At 54.2% G+C, this 20,384-nt stretch overlaps 1 protein-coding gene and 1 long non-coding RNA gene across 8 annotated transcripts; both read left to right on the forward strand.

Annotated features, from left to right (window-relative positions):
• The first annotated feature begins 1,592 nt into the window (after positions 1 to 1,592).
• Positions 1,593 to 11,876, forward strand: DDX59 (DEAD-box helicase 59). 6 transcript variants are annotated; one of them, XM_045184548.3, is made up of 8 exons: positions 1,596 to 1,937; positions 2,892 to 3,691; positions 4,438 to 4,605; positions 5,746 to 5,835; positions 7,681 to 7,932; positions 8,675 to 8,827; positions 9,306 to 9,434; positions 11,505 to 11,876. In XM_045184548.3, the coding sequence occupies exons 2-8, from the start codon at positions 2,903 to 2,905 to the stop codon at positions 11,766 to 11,768; spliced, it is 1,845 nt and encodes a 614-aa protein (XP_045040483.1). In that variant the 5' UTR covers positions 1,596 to 1,937; positions 2,892 to 2,902; the 3' UTR covers positions 11,769 to 11,876. The 6 variants fall into 6 exon arrangements, with proteins under 6 accessions (XP_045040484.1, XP_045040483.1, XP_024431819.1 ...); XM_024576051.4 differs by having other exon boundaries at positions 1,597 to 1,979; XM_024576050.4 differs by having other exon boundaries at positions 1,597 to 1,956.
• Positions 11,877 to 12,837: 961 nt separating this feature from the next.
• On the forward strand, positions 12,838 to 17,486 carry LOC123478249 (uncharacterized). Of its 2 annotated transcripts, none has more exons than XR_008425374.1 (3): positions 12,838 to 12,916; positions 14,186 to 15,459; positions 16,386 to 17,486. It is a non-coding gene; the product is annotated as an uncharacterized lncRNA (long non-coding RNA). The 2 variants fall into 2 exon arrangements; XR_008425375.1 differs by having other exon boundaries at positions 14,186 to 14,308; positions 14,391 to 17,486.
• The last annotated feature ends 2,898 nt before the right edge of the window (positions 17,487 to 20,384 follow it).

Consider the following 20,384-nt stretch of genomic DNA (forward strand, 5'->3'; position numbering starts at 1 on the left):
GCTCACGGGGTCTGATACATTTTAACACGCAATTGTGAATACATTCCTGATGATACATTTTTGGTGTGAAAAGGGGTGGTGCGTGTATAATCAGGCCATCGTGAAGACCTTCCGGATGAGAGAGGACTTCCGCTTGACTGGTCATTGCTCGGGGCTGCGCGACCCGCTTACCACTTCGCACATCCACTGAACTTCTACAGACCGGCTTCTGGCTGCCTACATCTCAAACGGTTTCTCCCCCAGCGCGCATCCAGGGCTGGGTGCTGTGGGTCACTGTCACAGGCTGATAAGACGTCTGTCCCCCCGCCTTCCTGCTGCGGGGTGCAGGACAACGGCCTAACGTGAACAGACCGGGAACCTCGCCAACACAGTCCCCTGGAGTCAGAGTAGTAAATTCATCCCCAACCCGCCCCCCTCGGCGGGGTCCCCGAACGCCTGCAGCATCCATCAGCACCCAGGCTGAGAAGCGCTGGCAGCGTGTGGGCAGAAAGCGGCCCTAATCCATCGTGGCTCAAATTCGTGCCTTTCGCAGAGTTTACAAAAATACGCGACCACGGGAACACACTGCCGAGGGACCCATGGGACGGAGTGGCGCTGACGCTCAAATTTCACTAGCTTCATGGTAAATTCGCCTCTCAAAATAAGAAAACACTGGCGACAACTCAAGCGTCCGCAGGGAAGTGGACTAACAACGCCACGCAAACTACAGGCCCGAAACACAACCGCAGCAGAACCAATGCTCCTGCTCACACTCGGCGCGCACGAGTCAGGGACTCGCTGAGCGGCGACGGTACACACACGTTATTTGTATAAAGCTCAGAAAGGAGAAAAATGAAACAAGATATCATTGAGGAATGTGTCCAACTATGCCAAAACTACTAAAAACGGCGAGGAGACACAAACCAAGCCCGGGACAGTGGCTGAGGGAAGCAGCAGAATCCCAGAGTGCGCGGGGATGCGGTTGATAACGCGGCGCGGGCCCGAACGGGCGTTTCATCAGTTTGCTTTAAAATGCTTAGAGTCTATATATTATTTTGTATGCATCAAGTGTTGGACTGAAACTATTTAAAAATACTGAAGGCACAGGAAGATATTTCCGAAGCCATCAGCCTCGTCCCCCTGCCCGTTACGTGCACGCGTGGAGCTGTGGCTGCGTTGTTCTTTCTGGTGTCGCGATGGGTGTGGCAGTGGCGGAAATACCACCCGGTATATCACACACGCCACAAGCAACGTCCTGTTTAATTTTAGAGTCATTCTGCCCGCCCAAGGCAGCAGGACTGTGTCCAGGCCTCCGGGGCCTGCGCCCCTCCCGTCACCCGCAGACTTCCCACTTCGTGAGGTTGCCAGGCCCTGCGCCGCCCCTTCCGCCCTTTGGGGCAGTCTGACTCTTTTTCACCAGCCCGGCCCACGCCATCGCGTCAATTCCTCCAACAGGATCCCCACACCCGCCCTCCCCGCGAGCCTTCCAGCCCAAATCCAGCTCCGAGCTTTGCCTCAGGCCGGGAGCCGGGAAGGGGGCGTGGACAGCGCGCCGGGCTGCGGCACCGCCCCTCCCGAGCTCCTCCTCCCTCTTGGCTCCACCTTCCCTCCCGGCTCCGCCTTCCGTCCCAAAATCTGGAGAAGGGGCTTCTCTTCCGCACGCCCCTCCCAGCCGCGGTGAGGCCGACCAGTCGGCCGGAAGCCCAGTCCGGCGCTTACAGGGGAGTAGGCTCCGCGCTGCAGGGGACGCGGCGGGCCCAGCGGCTCGGGCTTCCGCCTCTTACGGGACCCGGGCCCTAAGCCGCTGCCCTGAGATGGGCGTTCCCTCTCACCCGGCGCAGCGCCACTCCCGGCCCGTCTCCTAGCAGCCTCCTGATGCGCAGGCGCCCTGGGCTGCCCCTCCACCGTGACGCGCAAGCGCTCTGAGCGCGGGCCGCCGTGACGCGCAGGCGCTCTAGGTGCAGGGCAGCGGCCGGGGTGAGGGCTACGCATTTGGGAAGGTCTGGGAGCGCTGGTTGGAGGCGTGCGGGGGCGGCGTGGGGCCGGAGGGAGTCGGCTCCTGTGCACCTTGGGGGACCTTGCGTTGCCGGCTCTGAGCGCACCCAGAGAGCCTCCCTCCCCGGAGCCTTAGGGTAGCAGTCGCAGACGCTCGGCTGCGTTTCGTTGGAATCGGGCGGTTGTCCTGAGAATGACTTTTGAGAAAACTGTGTATGAGTATATTGGTCCCCGAGTTGGGTGGAAGGTCTTCTTCCCCAGCCACTGCCCTGGGCTGCACAGACATGTCTGGCGACGGCGGCCACCGTGGAGTCCGGCCGGCCCCAGCACGGAGGGGAGCCCGCGAGCCCCTGGTGTCTGCGTGGCCGGTGTCCTCCACGGACGCGCGTGTCTGGGCTAAGGCTCGGCACAGCATAATGTCTACTACACCTGCGTATCTCTGTGCAGGCACCCATGCCCTGGGAGCCCTCGGAGGTCAGGTAGCACGTGAAGCACTAAGCACCAGGCTTGGGCACCCCAGCGCTCTCTCTGTTACTTATTGGGTCAAAGTAGCATTTTCCACTGTGCGTGGTGGTTTCGGTTTTAAAGATTCCCGTTGAGAAGTATTGCTCCTGTTTTGTGAAAAGGCAATAGGATTTACTTCCCATTTCCCTAGTGTCTGCTCTTTCAGAGTGCAAGCAGCCAGCCAGCAGGAGTAGGCCGTGCACGTGTGCCTGTGTGGGTGCGCGCGCGCGCGTGCATGGAAAAGGATTCTGTCTTCTCAGCAGAGAACTGGTGAATGGAAGAGTAGCTTGATAACGGTGTTGTCACGATGCTCTCCCTGGTCCCCTGAGGCAAAGCCCAGGGACACTGGGCTGACTTCATACTTGAACTTGATGGCGGGTTAAATAAATCTCACTATGTAATTCTCTCCACAGCGTATTGAAGAATGTTTGTTCCACGATCTCTCAAAGTCAAGAGGAACAGTCATGAGGAAGACAAAGGCTGTGCGGCTAAGAAAGTGAAACCAGAAGCAGAAGACGTCCGGTGGGACGAAGGCAGTGGTCACGGTCACCCAGCTGATGCGGGTGTTGCAGAAGTTGCCACAGCCGGCGACAGGCCCAGTGTGGAACCGCGTCCCTGCCCCAGTCCACAGGTGGGACCCGAGCAGGGTGCCACGGCCAGCTGTCTCTCTGAAGAGCCTGTTAAGTCGTTCTCCAAAACGCAGCGCTGGGCAGAGCCCGGGGAACCTGTGTGTGTGGTCTGTGGCCGTTATGGGGAGTATATCTGCGACGAGACAGATGAAGACGTGTGCAGCCTGGAATGCAAAGCGAAACATCTGCTGCAGGTTCGGGGGAAGGAGGAGACGGCAGCAGGTCACAGCCCGGAGGGAGCTGGCTCTCAGCCCGAGTCCCCATTGCCCCTGCTCTACGTGTATAAAGAGCACCCCTTTATCTCGAGCCTGCAGGAGGACCAGGTGGAGAACCTTAAACGGCAGCTGGGAATTTCAGTTCAAGGGCAAGATATTGCCAGGCCCATTATTGACTTTGAGCACTGTGGTTTCCCAGAGGCCTTGAACCTCAACCTGAAGGCCTCGGGCTACGAAGTGCCAACCCCCATCCAAATGCAGATGACTCCTGTGGGGCTCCTGGGGAGGGACATCCTGGCCAGCGCTGACACTGGCTCTGGGAAAACAGCTGCCTTTCTCCTTCCTGTGATCATCCGAGCTTTATTGGAGGTAAGTTCAAGTTCAAGTGGACCCTTCTCAGAAACAAGTGGGGTATTTACCAGCTTTTATGCTCAACCATGTTCAAGTTGCCAACTGAAACAATATTTAGAATTTAGTACTGTGTCTGAAAAGCATAATTTTAAGGAATATTTTCTTACATGATATCAAGCAAAAGATCTTTACTGAAGGTCTCAAAAAATGCTTCCCTTACAAATGTTTTCTTTCCAACACATTTGAAAAACCAAAGAGTAGGGGAAGATAACATGAGAAAAAAATAAAGCACTCCACGGTCAAGATTCAGGTGACATTTCTTGCAGGGCCTAAACAGAGCAATGGGCAGGACATATGGTGGGTGTGCATACAAGTAGGTTCTTTGGACAAAGAAAGGAGTGAATCCACAAGAAATCCAAGAGGGAAGGTCAAGGGCAGACAGCCAGCCTTGACCTAGCTCTTCCCGGCGACTTGAGGATTATCGTGGAGTTTGAGTGAGACTTTCTGCGGTCCCACCTTGGTCATTGTAGACGCCTCACCTGGGCTTCCCTCTTTCAGAGTCTGCCCGTGTCCTATGAGACGTGGTTCCCCCCATGACGGTTTTCACAGACAAACTCTGTAGCGGGCGGAAGGTGGGAGGGCTCACTTCCAGGCGGGCTGCTGGGCACAGGTGGGAGAGGAATGCCTGTGGAACTTCGAAGAGCTAGTCTGTACCTGCAGGGATGGGTGGCTGCTGTTCTGAGCCTTGTTTCCCGTCCTTGCAGAGCACGTGTCCATCAGCACTCATTCTCACCCCGACGAGGGAGCTCGCCATTCAGATAGAGAGACAAGCCAAAGAGCTGATGAGAGGCCTGCCGCGCATGAAGACCGTGCTCCTGGTCGGGGGCTTGCCCTTGCCCCCCCAGCTCTACCGTTTGCGGCAGCACGTCAAGGTGAGCCCCGGTTCCACAGACTGTTTCTCAAAGCAGCACCGGCCTCGGGGTTTCTCCCTCGAGAAAGTTTGGCGTGTGATTTTAGATGGCCCTTGAGTTCTTGCCAAGTGTCGTTTTTATAAAGTTTGTTTTATGTAGGAAAGGAAAGAACACATTTTTCGGGTGTGTGGGACATGCCAGGAGCTGTTGGATGTTCCCACAGGTGTTATGTAATTGTCACACCTGCTCCTGGAGCTGGGTGGCTTGTTTCACCTTTATGGTTGAGAAGGCGGAGCATCTCAGAAAGATGGCATCTGCCGAAGGGTCCGAAGCTCATATACTCAAGGGTGTGATTCCTACGAAGAAGGACACCATCCGGTGTGACCACAATGCCGCTGCTGAATCGGGCGGGTCCCATCGATGCATCGTGTGCACGCGGGACTTAGGTGCTGTCGTCTCCTCCTCAGACCCTTCGTGTTCGCAAACTGTCCTTTCAGATTCTGTGGCACAGGAATGCAGTTCAGGATCATGCGGTGCCCAGCGAGTTCACCGCTGGGCAGGCATCTGCAGAAACCCGAACACTGATTCAGAAGAACAGGCGCACCCCTGTGTCCACTGTAGCATTGTTTACAGCAGCCGAGCTGTGGAAGCCACCGAAGTGTCCGTGCGTAGACGAGTGGATGAAAGAGCTGTGGTACGCGTACGCAGTGGAGTAGGACTTGGCCATAAAAAAAGAAGGCACTCTTACCATTGGTGACAGCGTGGACGGACCTAGGCAGTATTATACTCAGGGAAGCCAAGTCAGACAGAGAAGACAAGTACCACGTATCCCTTACGTGTGGACTCTAAAGAACAAAATACACAGACAAAATCGAAGAACAAGAATCCCATGTTGCATTCGGTTGTCGTGTCTCGTTCATCCCTTCCACTGAAGAGATACTGTGCCCTTCTCATGTTGCCCTTTTAAATGACACGCAGTTGCAGCTGGGGTCTCCTCCCCCCACCCTTGCGAGAGGATCTCCCAAGTTGTCTCAAGTTTATTTTTCCCTTTGCGTTTACTCAGTATTTTGGGGGGAGTACTTTCACACTGAATTCCTCCTCCTTCACCAGACTTCCAGCTTGCTCATTAATTTTTCTATTGGCCTTTCCCCCTTCCCTCAGGTTCTCATAGCGACTCCCGGCCGCCTTCTGGACGTCATGAAGCAGAGCTCTGTCCGGCTCTGCGGTGTGAAGATCGTAGTGGTGGATGAAGTGAGTACGGCGATTAGAAGCGGGGGCTGTGCAGTGCCGTGCAGTTTAGGAAAAGCACGTCCCATCACACAGCTTCATCGTGTGTCCAAGCCTTTTCCCCCGAAGGAGAAGGGTGTGGGGTCTTCCCTAAGGGCCGTGCTTGGGCTCGCGCGGCGCAGACCGCGGCCAGGCTCAGGTGTGCGTGTGACGTCGAGCCGCAGCCGTCGGTTCCCAAGGGGCAGAAGACACAAACCCAGCCGCACTGCGTTGGCAGGGGTGCGTGTTTTGCACGTGCTGGCCGCCACTTCTCTGCAAACGCGCCAGAATCAGTGGCTGGCAGCGGGCAGCGGGAGGCTGGGAAGTAGCTGCTGATGCTCAGTCTTGTGGCTTTTCACCTTTTTCTCAGGACGCAGGCGTGTCTGTGATTTTCTCTGTTACAAGAGCACAGAGGCATTTCTGTGCTGTGGCCGGCTTAGTAGAGGAGAACACGTGTTGTTGGAGATCTTCCACCACGTGAGCAGGCGTGAGAGCGCGCGGCCGTGTGGCTGCCCCTCTGACCTGCAGTGCAGAGCTGCCGTCACACGCGTCACACTGGCAGCGGCAGAGCAGGGGCCTGGTGTTGTCCAGCCGCGATCGGAGATGTGGGGTGCGGGGCGCTGGCCAGGCGGCAACTTGGCCTGCCTTCCGTGGGCCCCAGTACGTGGCGGTGGAAAGACTAGGCTTGGAGGCTTTGCTCCACCAACCGCGAGACCTCGGGCAAGTCACTGCCCTCCCAGAGCTGTGGCCGGGGTGGCGTAGGCACTGGGACAACGTCCTGCGGGCCGAGAGCTCCTGTGCGGAGTCGGGCAGCACACCCAGTGCTCTAGACAGCGATGCCCGGTCAGCCGGCACCGGCCTGAACGGGCGCCTGGGCTCCCCTTTGCTGGGACCCTGCTCTTATGCTCTCCCCACTTAGGGGCCCGATAAGTGGCCTTGTGCAGAATTCGCAGTTAGCGTCCTTCTTGCTTCTCAGCACAGCATTTTCGTCGTCTTCCGCGAGGGAGGCAAAATCAGTGTTTGCGGGGCGGGGGGCTGGCCAGTGGCATGTGCTGTCATTTAGAGTTACACTGTTTCAAGGATGTGCCCGTTGGAGGTTTGGGCCGGCCCCTCAGCTTCCCTTTCTAGACCCGAACGTCTTTGAAGGTAGGGTCTCTTTGTGCGTGCCGACCCCCAAGCACAGAGTGGGGCTGGGGGCGTGGCTGCGGGGCCAGGCCACCAGGGTCCACGTCTCAGCTCTGCCATGTCGCTTGTCGCTGTGCAAAGGGCCTTGGAGTCCTCTCCCGTAAACTGGGATCACAGTGGGGCTGCCGCGAGGGTGTTATGAGGGCGTGGCCAGCGCTTGGAACACTGGCTGGCACGTGGCACATGCTCAGCGTGGCTGTCCACCATGCTGAGCGGCTCCGTGAAGGTCTGGTGAGTGGGTGTCTGGCCCTGGGGGCCCTCAGAAGTGGCACTGGCAGTGCAGATGATTGTCACCCTGTCGGGGATCAGAGACATCACGGGGGGCAACACTGAGCACAGAGCGTGTCCCCGAAACGCTGGGCGAAGTTCGTTTGTGACCAGGGCCACCTGTGTTTGCCCCTCAGCCTGGTCTTCCCCGACTCAGTTTCTCTCTCACTGAATGGGAGGTGTGTATCCTTGTAAACACATAGGTACACCGCACACAATGTTGGATGAACGTATCTTTCTTCCCAGTCGGTCCTTTGTCTTTTGACGCTGTGGCCGATGTTTCTGTGTGAGAGTTTCGCATTTGTGACAGCGGTCTTCCCTTGGGTGGCTGGGGGTTTTCGCGTCAAACCAGACAACTGTGAAGTGACTGTCTTCCAGGCGGACACCATGCTAAAGATGGGCTTCCAGCAGCAAGTGCTGGACATCTTGGAGCACGTTCCTCACGGCTCGCAGACCATCTTGGTCTCGGCCACAATCCCAGCCAGCATAGAGCAGCTCGCGGGCCAGCTTCTGCAGGAGCCGGTGAGAATCGCCGCCGGGGAGAAGAACCTGCCTGGCTCCCATGTGCGGCAGATCGTCCTGTGGGTAGAAGAACCCGCCAAAAAGAAGAAGTTGTTTGAAATCTTAAATGTGAGTAGGAAAGCTGCCGGCGCTGGTGTGCGGGTCCCGTCTGCACGCCTCACAGACCCTGGGAGGGTGAGTGTGGGATGCAGCTTCGGGGGCATCTGGCTTCAGTGTTTGCCAATCAAGCTGCTTTTCCTGGCTCAGAACTCTGTAAGAACCAATGACGTCTTTATTTGAGAAAGCACGCTGTATAGATGCACAGTGGGCTTTTCCGTGTTACAGAAACACGCTTGAGTGTCAGGATTATTCCTAAAGAATATTTTTTTTGTTTCAAAAATTTTGAGTAGTCTTATATGTAAGGGAAGGATAAACTCTTTCTTGGCTAGTTTGTCTTGAGAAATAGAATTTTTGCCAACGACTCACACAGCAATCTGTGAGGTGAGTATATCTGTAAGCATAGTTAATTTAAACTGTGGTATTCAGATAATGTGGTTTGCATTGACTTATGAACAGTACTTATTATTGCTTTTTTTGTTTGTTTTTGTTGTGAACAGTATTTAAAATTTTTTAACTGCACTTAAATTTTTAAAAATTATTTTTGCAATAGAAAGGCAGTAAACTGGCTCCTGTTTGTGTGTATTTTGAATGAAATTTTCATTTTGGTAGAATATGCCTTTTCCCTCCTCAATGATGATACTGCCCTATTGGTACTAATGCCGACCACTGACGCTCTGCCAGCGCCTCCAGAAACCCGTGCCGCTGGAGGTTGTGTTTCTGCACAATTTTAAACGTGCGTTTTCACTTCCAGGATAAGAAGCTCTTCAAGCCGCCCGTGCTGGTGTTTGTGGACTGCCGGCTCGGAGCGGACCTGCTGAGCGAGGCGGTCCGGAAGGTCACGGGCCTGAAGAGCGTGTCCATGCACTCGGAGAAGTCCCAGACCGAAAGGAGGAGCATAGTGCAGGTTTGATGCCCAGCGTTTGCTTTCATCTCTTTCCTGCAGGTCTGCTCTGTGAGTGTCTCATTTTCAAAAGACACTGTGTTACCAGCTGGTGTTTGAAGCAGACCTTTTTCTAACCTCTGAGAACTCGAGGGTGGCAGTGACTGCAGCGAGCTGCTCCTCTCACTGGCTTCTGTGTTTGGGAGCAGTCGGCCGGTCCCCAGGGGCTGTCTGCTAAAGAGCTGACTAACTCGGAAGCCCCCCTCCTGGCATCAGGTCAGTGTGGACCGGGGCAGGGCAGAGCCTGCCTCTGGCGAAGGTTTTCTTGAGGACATGAGTAAAAAACTCACACGGGGGCTTGGGAGGGACCTAACATCTCCCGTCCGGGACTCTAAGACTTGAGTCCCGACAAGAGGCTGCAGGAGCGTGGAAGGAAGGGTCAGAGAGAGGAAGCCACATCAGACACGGTCTGAAGACCGTGTTTTGTTGCTTTTCTGCAAAGGGCTTACTGGACGGAGACCATGAGGTGGTGGTGAGCACGGGGGTCCTGGGACGAGGGCTGGACCTGGTCCGGGTCAGGCTGGTCGTGAACTTCGACATGCCCTCAAGTATGGACGAGTACGTGCACCAGGTGAGGGCCTTCTGTGTTGTCACCGCGCCCTTCCCTGGGCGAGGCATTGCCAGTGGGGCAGGAGAAGAAAAAGTTCTATAGTGGACTTAAAACTTGATTCTTTTTGCTTAGACATATGTGTTTAAATTTCGTTTTAAAAAACACTGTGCCTTAAATGCATTCAAACCTAATAAGAAATAATAACCTAAAATGTTAGCTAAATTTTTGTAAGTAATTGGTTTTGGGTTTCTTTTTATTTCCTTTCTATTTCTTATTTTCTTCAGTGAACATGTTAAATGGCTTTTATAATCACACACACACACAAAATGGGGCTTTGGTTTAAGTTGCTGCATCTGGCCAAAATAAAACGAACCCATTTAAGTGTTTGTTTTTTCAGGAACCTTGTCTCCATCTCCTCCCCACATCCGTGCCTGTTCTAGTCTTTCCCTTTCAAAGCATGCTGCTCTCCTTTGCTGCCAGAGATTCCAGCCAGGGGCTCTTCTTTCTAGTGGAAACAGAGCCTGCTCTCAGCGCGGTGCAACCTCCCTGCCACTCTCGGCCCTCCTTCTGCGGCATCGCTTTCAGGCCCTTCAAGGAAAGCCTTTCTCCAATGTCCTTGGAGTCAGCTCTGCTGCCCCTGTGCCGGATTGTCCGGGGGACGCTCTCCGTGCCTTTTTGTTGGTGGTGTTGCGGTTACTGGTGCTGGGACTGCGTACAGTCAGGCACCCACCCTCCGTCCCACCCCTTCTGCCTGCCCTCAGATGACTGACCGGGACATTTGCTTCCGAACATGCAGTGATTTAGGATGGAAATCTTTCCCAAACATTAAAGTGCTTTGGAAGCGCCTAGGCTTCCTGCGGAGAGTGTGCTGACGTAATGCTCTAACCTTCTCTGGCCGCCCCAGGTCAGCCCTGTGGCTTTCCGTCCTTCCTAGGGCTCAGTGCTGTCACTCTGAGGTGGCCTAGGGGCGGGGGACAGACATGGGGTCCTCGCCGCTGTCCCAACAGCTTGTTCGTCGGCCGTCCTTGTGGTGTGCCTGCGTGCTGTTGTGCGTGTGTCTGTTTCAGTAGTGAAGTGCACACACACACATACACAATCACTAATAACACAAACAGCAGGGGCGTCAGATGAAAAGTAGGCCCCTTCCGTGAGTGACCTCCGAGTTCACGGTGCAGAAAACGGGCACGTGCGTGCCACTGCGATTCAGCGTCCGTGCCGCCTGTGGTGGGCCTGGACTTCTTTGTGAAGCGCCTCTCAGGCTCCTCTCCTCGTGGGCGTGCACGTAATGCGGTGCGGACCAGCACCGTGCTCGGGGCTCCTCAGCGCTTTGACCTGTCTGCTCCGGCTTGTTCTGCTCTGCCGGCTGCCTGGCGGTGGTGGGTGGGTGCCCTGCAACCAGCAGACCCTCCACCGAGGGACCAGGTGTTTCCAGTGTTTTGTGGTTCGCTGCGCTTCCGACGCAGCTCTTTCTGGGATAAACTGCTAGTTGCAGGCCGGCTGGGCCAAAGGGTGTGTGTATTTTACGTTGTGATAGGTGCTCCCGCGTCTGCTTTTTAGTTTGGGTGGTGGGGCCCTTCTGTCTTTTCGAGTTTGGGAACTAGGACAGTTAGTTTTTAACAGCCGTCTACCGAGATATGAAATATCTCCACAGACAGGTTTCCTTAGGCCTAGCGCACGCCCCGCGCAGCTCTCCAGTTTAGAGTGTGCAGCCCAGCGGTTCGGTTCTCAGCACCGTCGTCGGGTTGCGTAGCTGTCACTGCAGTCCGTGCCAGAGACTCTTCGCCACCCCGGGAGAGCCCACGCCCGGCCCCTGAGCAGTCACCGCCCACTCCCGAACTCACACGCGTGTGCACACGTGCACACACGTGTTAATGAAACAGGAGCTTTACAGACAGTACTTTCCTTACATGTGGTCACATCCTTATTTTCTACTTGTGCTGTTTCTTAAAAATACATGGGCGGCAGCCCCCTAAGCCGATTTCCCAAGAAGTGATATATTGATATAAATCGGGAAGAGAACGCCGTCTGAAGGGGTGTTCGTGTTGAGATGCTTTCACACGGGCGTTCTGAAAAGCCCCCTTTTCGTTTCAGGTGGGAAGAGTGGGGAGGTTGGGCCAAAGCGGGACGGCCATCACCTTCGTCAACAACAGCTCCAGGAGGCTCTTCTGGGACATCGCGAAGAGGGTGAAGCCCACGGGGTCCCTCCTGCCCCCGCAGCTCCTGCACTCGCCGTACCTGCAGGAGCAGCAGCGGAGAGAGCAGCAGAGGGGCCGGCAGGCCCAGAGCCGCCTGGTCACCGGCGCCAACCTCATGGACATCATCAGGAAGCACGAGAAAAGTCACGCGCCCAAGTGACCGGTGACACCCCCTAGCACTTTCTGGCCATGCTGTCAGTGAATTTCTGTGTATTATTACCTACGGGCGAGTGCCCGAAATAAAACATTTTTAAGTTTTTTGATAGGATGTCAAGTTTATACAGCAGTATCATATTTATTTTTCTTTTAAATGCTCATAAATTAAAAAGGACATCAGAAAATGAATTACTGAGTAAAAAAAAAAAGTTTTTTATTCCTTGGAGCGACCATCAGAACCAGCGGCATGTGAGCAGGAAGGCGGCTCCTGCAGTCAGCATCCTTGCTGGCCCTGGGACGCTGGCCCTGCGCTCGTCGAAGGGATGGAGGTGAGCAAAAGTCAGTGGTAGAAGGGAAAAGAGATGGGAATCGCAATCGCACCTTTTACAAGGTAAGTTTGCAATTTCTTTTATTCCCAGTTCTTCCTGCCAGCTTGGCCAACGTAAATCAGTTTTCTGTTGAACACGAGCCGCTTATCAAGGGCCTGTCGCTGCGCTCGTGCTGCTTTGCAGTCGCCGTTCCGGGTTCCTGCCGTTCCGGGTTCCTGCCCCTCCGCTAATTGAGCTGATGCGTCAGATTCGGGAAGGAAGGTTGTGCTTTGACACAAAGCTGTCACTGCCTGAGGATCCACTAGCATCAGTTTGGTTGGGGATTGACCGTGGTTACTGTGTTACCCAAATGTTGACACTTAAGCTTTGCATGCCCAGTGCATGCCCAGGGGCTGTGGGGCAGCATCTGCTAACTACTCCAAGTCCCTGTGTGGGGAGCGTTGTCCCCCCCCTGCCCCCCGAAGGACAGCCTGGGGTCAGAGGTTCCCCGAAGGGCGTGAGCCCTCAAGGCTCTGGGTGCGCTCCCCATTTCTCCCTGTGCCGCCAGGGGAGTGGCACATTCAGTGTCGTGGGGATAGGAGGAGGCCGCTGTTATGGTCCCAGGTGTGCCGGGAGGCGGGAACCGGAGCATCAGTGCCACGCTGAATTCGTAATGTGCGCCTTGGAGCCCTTGGGCGCCTCCCTGGAGCAAGAGCCGTTTCTCACCAGACTCCAACTCGAGTGTTGCTGAGAGCAGGACGGCCGGACAGCCGGACGGCCGGACAGCCGGACAGCCGTTGGCGTGCGGACCAGCGTTTACAGGGCTCGGCTTGAACAAGAGGAGGTGAGGCTGGGCCACGGGGTGGCCTCGCTGGTCAGCTCTGGGCTCTGGCGGTCTGTCCCCCACTACTGTGCTCCGTCATTTCCGTTCACCTTCCTACGTCCTCCGCTCTGCCTGCTGTGGTTTGCACTTGGGGCCTGGCTCACCAGCTCTTTCAAACTCACTCTGGTGGCAGCAGCTGGATGCGCAGTCAGGGGCAGAGCCCCTAGCTCGGGTGGGCGGCCAGGGTCTGGCGTCCTGCGCAGGTCAAGTCCCCAGTGAGCTGGAGGGCAACTCAGTGTCTTCCTTCTCTTCCTCCTCCTGCTCCTCCTCTTGGCTCTTCCGGCTTCTCCAAATTCAGCCACTGTGTCCTCATCCCTTACGGCCTTCCCTGGGGGACATCCGTCCACCACGTCCTCCTCCTGCCATTGGCGTCTGCAGGGACACGGCTCCTCGCTTGACATGGTTTGCCGATCACAGCCTGAAGCTTTTCTCTAACCAGTCCCAGTGTTGCTCATGTCTCCCCCAACTAAAGATGCTATTGTGAAAAGCTACCTTCGGCCCTGGCCGGCAGCTTTGTTGGTGAGAGGGTCATCCCAATACGCCAAGGTTGTGGGTTCGATCCCCAGTCAGGGCACATGGAAGAACCAAACAGTGATGCATGAATGAGTGGGACGACAAAGGGATGTTTCCACCCCTCTCTCTCAAATCAAGTAAAAAAACAATAGAGATAAAATAATAAAACTGTCATCCAGCATGTCAGGAGAGGAAGAACATGAGATAGTGAACACAGAGGAAAGGCACGCCGAGGGAGGGCTGGCTCTTCTGGAGGAGCGACGGCGGCCTCATGCCGACGGGCGGCACCCTGGCATCATGGTGTTGGGCGTGTGAGGGGATTGCCCAGTCTGAAATCTCCCCTAGCTGATGTCAGCAGTCATACACACTCTCAGACTTCTGTTGTACTCTGCCAGTAACTGGATCATCTGACAGAAAAACTGAGTTAGCTCTTTAATTGCATTATTGCCAGGTCAAAGCAAACATCTTTTTTTTTAATGTTTTACTTATCTTTATTTTTAGAGACAGGGGAAGGGAGGGAGAAAGAGAGGGAGAGAAACATCACTGTGTGGTTGCCTCTCATGTGCCCCCTACTGGGGGCCTGGCCTGCAACCCAGGCATGTGCCCCGACTGGGAATTGAACTGGGGACCCTTCGGTTCCCGGGCCGGTGCTCCGTCCACTGAGCCCCACCAGCCAGGGCCTGTTCTCTGATTAAACTGTTCTGTGTCCTTCGGCAGGCTGCCTCGCACGCCCGTGTGCCGGTCAGAGAATTCACAGCGACTCACCTGTTACCTCTGATGTTTCCCACTGACCACAGTCAGCACGTTTGCTGCTCGAGGGAGGCAGGCGAGGGACAGGAGGTGACATGTCATTCAAGGTGACTTTGCTGGCAGCTGCAGGTAAACCGACTCCGGACAGATAGGGCTCTTTTGTTGTCACCAGGGCCTACTTTGCTGACCCCAGTGGGTCCGGGCTGCACTGTGAAATGCCAGTGATAACGAGGTGAGCAGATCTCGCGTTCCATTCGTGCCAGGGCCCGGTCCGCCGTGGCCTTTCCTAAGCGGGGCGGGGCGGCGTCACCGCCCAGGATGGCACATGACAGAGAAGGTGAGTGTTTACGCTAGATGTGCTGACAAAGAGCAATGTAAAAGTATTTACGAACAATTTTAAATTGTGAGCTGGAGCTTTCTGAGAAATTTGCGCAGCGTCCTTGTTTTTCTCGGCGTCTCAGAAGGAAGAAAACTTGGCAAAGCTGCTTGCGGGTACCTGCGTTTGGGGTTCGGCTGCAGCCGTTTTGCTGTTCCATTCAGCGGAGTTCATTCCGCCCTGTCATTGTTAGCTTGGCTCAGCGTAGGGGAGGAGGTGTGCCTGAAACGACTCTCAGCTCTGCCCAAACCTGCGCTTTCTCTGTGTCTGGAATCAGGGTAACATGGGCTGGGGGCTCTCAGGGGAGCAGGGGGATCGTCACTGAGGCCAGGTGATGGGTCTGTGGAAGTTCATTACTGTTTGTCTGCATGTGCTGTGTTTGAAGCGTTCTGTAACAAAAATGTATTTACACATAACATAAATGACGTCTCCAGTACCACCCTTTGACCCTTTGACCTTGCCCCAGTTACAAATCTTCTGTTTCCCACTGAATCTTTTTGTCTCAAAACTCAGCCCGACAGCCAAACCCAGGGCTTCCTTACACACAGGCGAATTTCCCTCTGCCGGCTTACACGTCACCCCTGACTCACCTCTCTCCCTGAGCCCCACGTCTGCTGAGTCAGCAAGCCCTGTCTGTCTCTTTCCAACGTGCCCCCATGTCCGAGCTGCCCCTGATACTGTGGCCTCCACCTGCAATCCAGCATTGCTGGAGCCTCGGAACCTGCTGTCCCAATGCCGGCACCCTGACTCGCAGCCTCCCTCCCACCTGGAGCCCCCAGCTTCACTGTGGCCTCCCTGCTTCTGTGACGTTTCCTCGCTCAGCAGAGTCCGCCAGTCCCCTGTTGGCGGTGACACCACGTCTGAGGTCTGTCTCCTGACCCCCACTCGCCCCCTCCCCAAATCATGTGACTGCTCACCAGGGTGTGCCGGCCGTCACTGCCGAGTGACTCTCCACCCCTCACTCCTGTCCCAGTGTCACCCTGGCGGCTCCTGACCTCCCTCGGGGCCCACATGGTGGCCTCCTCGGGCCTCCCGGCCTCCGCCCCTCCCCCCACCCTCTCCCTCCCATTCCCACCACTGTTCCTGCTCTCCTCCCGGGAGCCTGGATCTTACCTCGACACAAACCCAGGGGCCCAGGCCCGGCTCTGACGTCCGATCTGCCCATTCCCTCATCGGCCAGACTTGGCCACTGTGGTTAAACACGAATGGGTGGGTGAGTCCGGAGCCGGGCTGCAGCTCAGCCCGCAGCTCCCAGTCGGGCAGGGCATCCACCTAGAGCTCGGGCAACCCTGGCAGCTGGCGGGCGGTGCTGGGACCCGGAGAGAGCTGGCCCTCAGAGACGCCAGCAGTTCCGTCTGCGCTGGAGCTCAGTCAGCGGTTGGGGAGGAGGACCTGGAGGGGTGGGGGGACCATGGAGAGGAAGAGATGCCCACACCCACTGCCTATTTCATTTTCAATGAAAGCTTCTCCCCTTCACAGAAATGAATGCAGCCGGAACCCAGGGTCACAGCAGAGCAGGAAGGCTGGGGTCAGGGGAGAGCTCTGGGAGCTGAAGCCAGCCCTCCCCAATGGCCTAGTGCGGGGAGGGGGGCAGGAGCACAGGCTGAGGGGTCCCCACACAGCCTGCACCCAGCACCACAGATACGCAGGCCCCCATGGTGGGTGCGCAGCTCTAATGCGTCCAGTGTGGGTGCCTTCAGCACCACGGGCGGACGGAGCCCACGGTGTCCTCGGGAAGAAGGTCAGCTTTCGGGTGGACTGTGATGGCGGGGTATCATTTGCTAATTCCAGGAACAGGCCCGATCATTCACGATGTAAGCGGGTGAGGGAAGTGGGCAGAAATGGGGCTAATGGTGTTCAGCCTCACAGAGCTGGAAGGTCCTGCACCAAAGTCCCACCTTCAATGCGTGTGAGTGGAGTCTTCATGGAATTGCCAAAAATAAGGAGGAGAGAGCCTTGGGCCTAGGTCACCGTGTCTGATATTGGAACTGGGACCTTCCTTCTCGAGCAGAGGAAGGGACTGCGCCCGTCTGCAAGGGAATGGGGTGCTCACAGCCTGTTTGGAGTCCGGGGCAGTGCTGGGCTGTCGCTGCCCGGAAAGTGAGTGTTGAGTTAGAGAGCAGAGCGAGGGAAGCCATGGGGGAGGTTGGCCCAGGGCTCAGGAACTCGCTGGACTATTTTCCAAAGGCATTTTCACCCTCTTCCTGAGCTGAGGGCAAAAAGCAACTCTCAACTTCAGCTCAGGGGTCAGGCATCCGCATGGGAGCCCCAGTTCTTTCCATGCTTTTGTTCCCACACCTTTGCTGACTTGGAACTTTGCTGTGCTGTGTAGTTTTGTGACGAGGCTTCTAGATTAATTACAGGGAGAGAGCAAGGGACTTGAGCTGAGCAAAAAGCCTAATTTTGAAGTTTGCGCTAATTTGAGCATAGACAGGGACACGTGAGCTCCGGCTGGCCTTCAACTTCATAAAGTCAGAAACAGCCTCAAACCACAGACCACCCCCAAACAGAGTGTCCACAAAGCCAGATGGATGAAGATGGGGGACCCATAGGGTGTGGCCAGAGACTGGGAGCTGGAGATTCGGTTTCTATTCATCTAGCTTTAATGCAATGGTCTCATGATTGACTAAATATATCTTTAACCCACATCCTAAGGCCCTTCTCTCTCATTCCTATAATCAAGGACAGACAGAGAGAGAAGGATCCCTCAGACCAATGCTCCGGCCATTGGACACTTAGAACTGGGCTGGTCCTGCACACCTGGGTGCCTGAGAAAAGACTGTAAAATAGTAATAGTTTCTATGTTTATTACATAACTGAAATATTTTTGATGTTACATTGAATAAAATATATTGTTAAAATGAATTACCATGTTTCTTAATACACCACTAGAAGATTGAAGTCACACATAGCTTCCATGACATTGGACAGCCCACTTCTGACTTTCAGACGGGGACAGATTCCTTCCAGGTAGCAGTTTGCATCCCTCTTGGGAAATTTCAGGAGAAGGGGAGCAAACTGATCAACTAGAAGTTAGTTTTCATTTTCTCAGGAATGTATCAGGCTGCTCAAGCCCAGTCGTTACTGGAGTGGATGTCTGGGGCCGGTGAATGCTTGTGGTGGAGGAATTCATGAGTAATATTGAAGAAACACAGCAGGGAGACATAAAGAACAGAGCGAATAAGACTAATTCTTTGGGCGTGATTGCACATGAATGAAACCCGTAAGTCCATATACACCTACACCACGGCTTCTGAAATCCCTGTTTATCACGGGAGACAGCGAAGTGCTGCCATTGATTTGTTTGTATGCCAGAGGAAACTGAGAAAATGCCCGTCCCAACAGAACACCGAACTGTCTCTGGTGCCCCAAACCATTGTGTCTGGGGGGAAAAAAAAGCAGAAGTCTTTCTGATGATAGATGTCTTTGTTTCCGGAGTGAGTCAGAGGACCGACTGTGATTAAGCCTTATGCAAACAGGCCTGTGGCTGGGTGCAGAGTGATGCCCCGGGGCTGCAGAAACACTTCCTCACTGCCCTCAGGACGCGCTCTGAGGTGCATCTCCTGCCATCCAGGTGGCTTCTTGCAATCAGCTGCCCCTTTAAAACCACAAGTACGAGAAGCAAGCACTTGGCGAAATCTTTTTCTCTGCTGTTTTCCAAACGAGAAAATTAATTTCTATAAATGCGCACAGTACAGGTAGGTGATTCTAAAAAACAACTAATGGGTATTGTTTTAGACAACTCTGGTCATTCTGGCATTGAAATTCACCAGTAAAAGAAATGAGATGATAAACTATTTAGGGGCAAACATGGACAGCTGAGTGACTGACTGGGACACACGCCACATCCTTACTGAGACCATTGAACATCCGCTTACTCCGCGACTGTTTCATTCATCACTGTAGGAAAACAGCTACAATTTTACTTGGAAGAGTCAGCATTGTTTCCAACAGCGTGTCAGAAATGACCTTGAGCCATGTTGGCAGGGCACAGTGGGAAGAAGACACCTGATTGAAGGCCAGACTTGGCCTTTTAAAGAAACTGTCCGTCCTAAGCGAACCCTGGAGCTTCCTTTAGGTAAAAAGAGGCTCTGGGGCCGGCAGGGGTCTCTAAACCTTACTGATCTTCTCTGCAATGAGACCTGCGCGATTCGAAGAGGGAAGAGCATCTGGAACTTTTCCTAATCCCTGAGCTCTCTTCTTTCTACATTAAGAAAGGATTACTAGCTTAATGTAATTGTTTCTTTTCAAAGTACTGGCAGCATTGCTAAATGCATTTAGATCGAATCACTGAGCGATCACAGCTGACCTCGTAAAGATTTCATCCACCAGACTAGACCAAATAAGAGCAAGCGCATACTTTCAAGGCTCCCCGTCTAACATGTATTCAAATTTAGAAAGTACACATTTAAAACAGTTTTTGTATTTGTTTAACTCTGCTTATCAAAGAGTCACAGAAATTTGAGAGCCAGAAAGAATCTTCACAGAAGCAGTTGTACCGGGTAGTGCTGGGGAGCCCGGGCAATGACACCCAATTTCCTGAGCTCTGACCTTGACTGTGACTTAACAGATGTGTGATATCAGGCAAGCTACTCAACTTCCTGGAGACTCAGTTTCCCTCACTTACGAGAGAGCAATCATCATAACCGCAGCAGCTCCCTTATAGGGTTATACACAAGGAAGGGAGACTCCATAATTGCCAGCTGTGACTGTTTCATTCAAGGCCAGCACTTCGGGGAGGGAGGGCGGGAAGGAACTGCAGGAGAGAGATGGGGTGGTCCCACCAATAGGGGGTGGCGGGGCCACAGCTGGAGTCAGGAGCTGTACTCTTAGCACTTCTCAACTGGGTCCTTTGGATTTTAAAATTATTCCTTTCCATCCACCTATGGCACCTCTTGGCTATGGACCCAAAGGCAACTCAATACCAACACCCACAAAGCAGGAAAATACAGCCCACATTTTAACAATGAAAAAATTATGAAATCGAGTCAGTTGGAGTAAATTTGTATTCTAAAAGACCGTTAATTGGCCCAAGAGAATGGTTTTTCTTTAAACCTTGACCTAACCCAGAAGGGTTCCAAAGTGCGTGCTTCGCTGCTGAACTGTTTTCTTTCCGTTTGTCTCCCTCTGGTGGATTAAAAGGAAACACTTGCTTTTATTTTCAGAATAACTGGATTATTTGGGATAGGTTCAGGTAGTGGGACTTCTAGAAAAAAGTCTTGCCAGGATGGGAGTCTTTGCACTGTCTGTTTAATTCGTAATTTCATAATTATTATGGAGTGGAGACCCAACAGTTGCAATGAATGTTATTTTTCCACGTTTTTAGAGCGTTTAAGGCATTGAGTTTTTCCGGTTTGGGATTTTGAGGATTACGTGGAAAAAGGTCCATGTCAGACGTTCAGACCAGTTCCCATTTCCGCGCTCTGCATCAGAAATAATGGAAAAGGGTCGTTGTGATTCGCTTGGGGACAAACAGCCATTTTTACGATGCGGAGGTGGGTGGACTCCACGCTTCTTTTATGCGGAGGATCGACAAGTGTCATTGTCCTTGTTCTCATTAAAAACCCACGTTAGCGATGGCCACCTGCGGCCCTGACCCCTGCCGAGGATCGGGCGTGTCCAACATTCACACTCAGAGCAACACAGCCACCGGAGCTTCCGGGGGCGGTGACGGGAAGTGAAGGCGCGGCGACCAACGTGCCTTCCTGCAGCCAATCAGAAGGCGGGTATCTACGTGACGTCACATATAATCTTAACGCGACGCCCATCATCCAATAAAAAGACAGAACC

The sequence above is a fragment of the Desmodus rotundus genome, chromosome 10 (assembly GCF_022682495.2).
Source record: "Desmodus rotundus isolate HL8 chromosome 10, HLdesRot8A.1, whole genome shotgun sequence".
Taxonomy (NCBI): domain Eukaryota; kingdom Metazoa; phylum Chordata; class Mammalia; order Chiroptera; family Phyllostomidae; genus Desmodus; species Desmodus rotundus.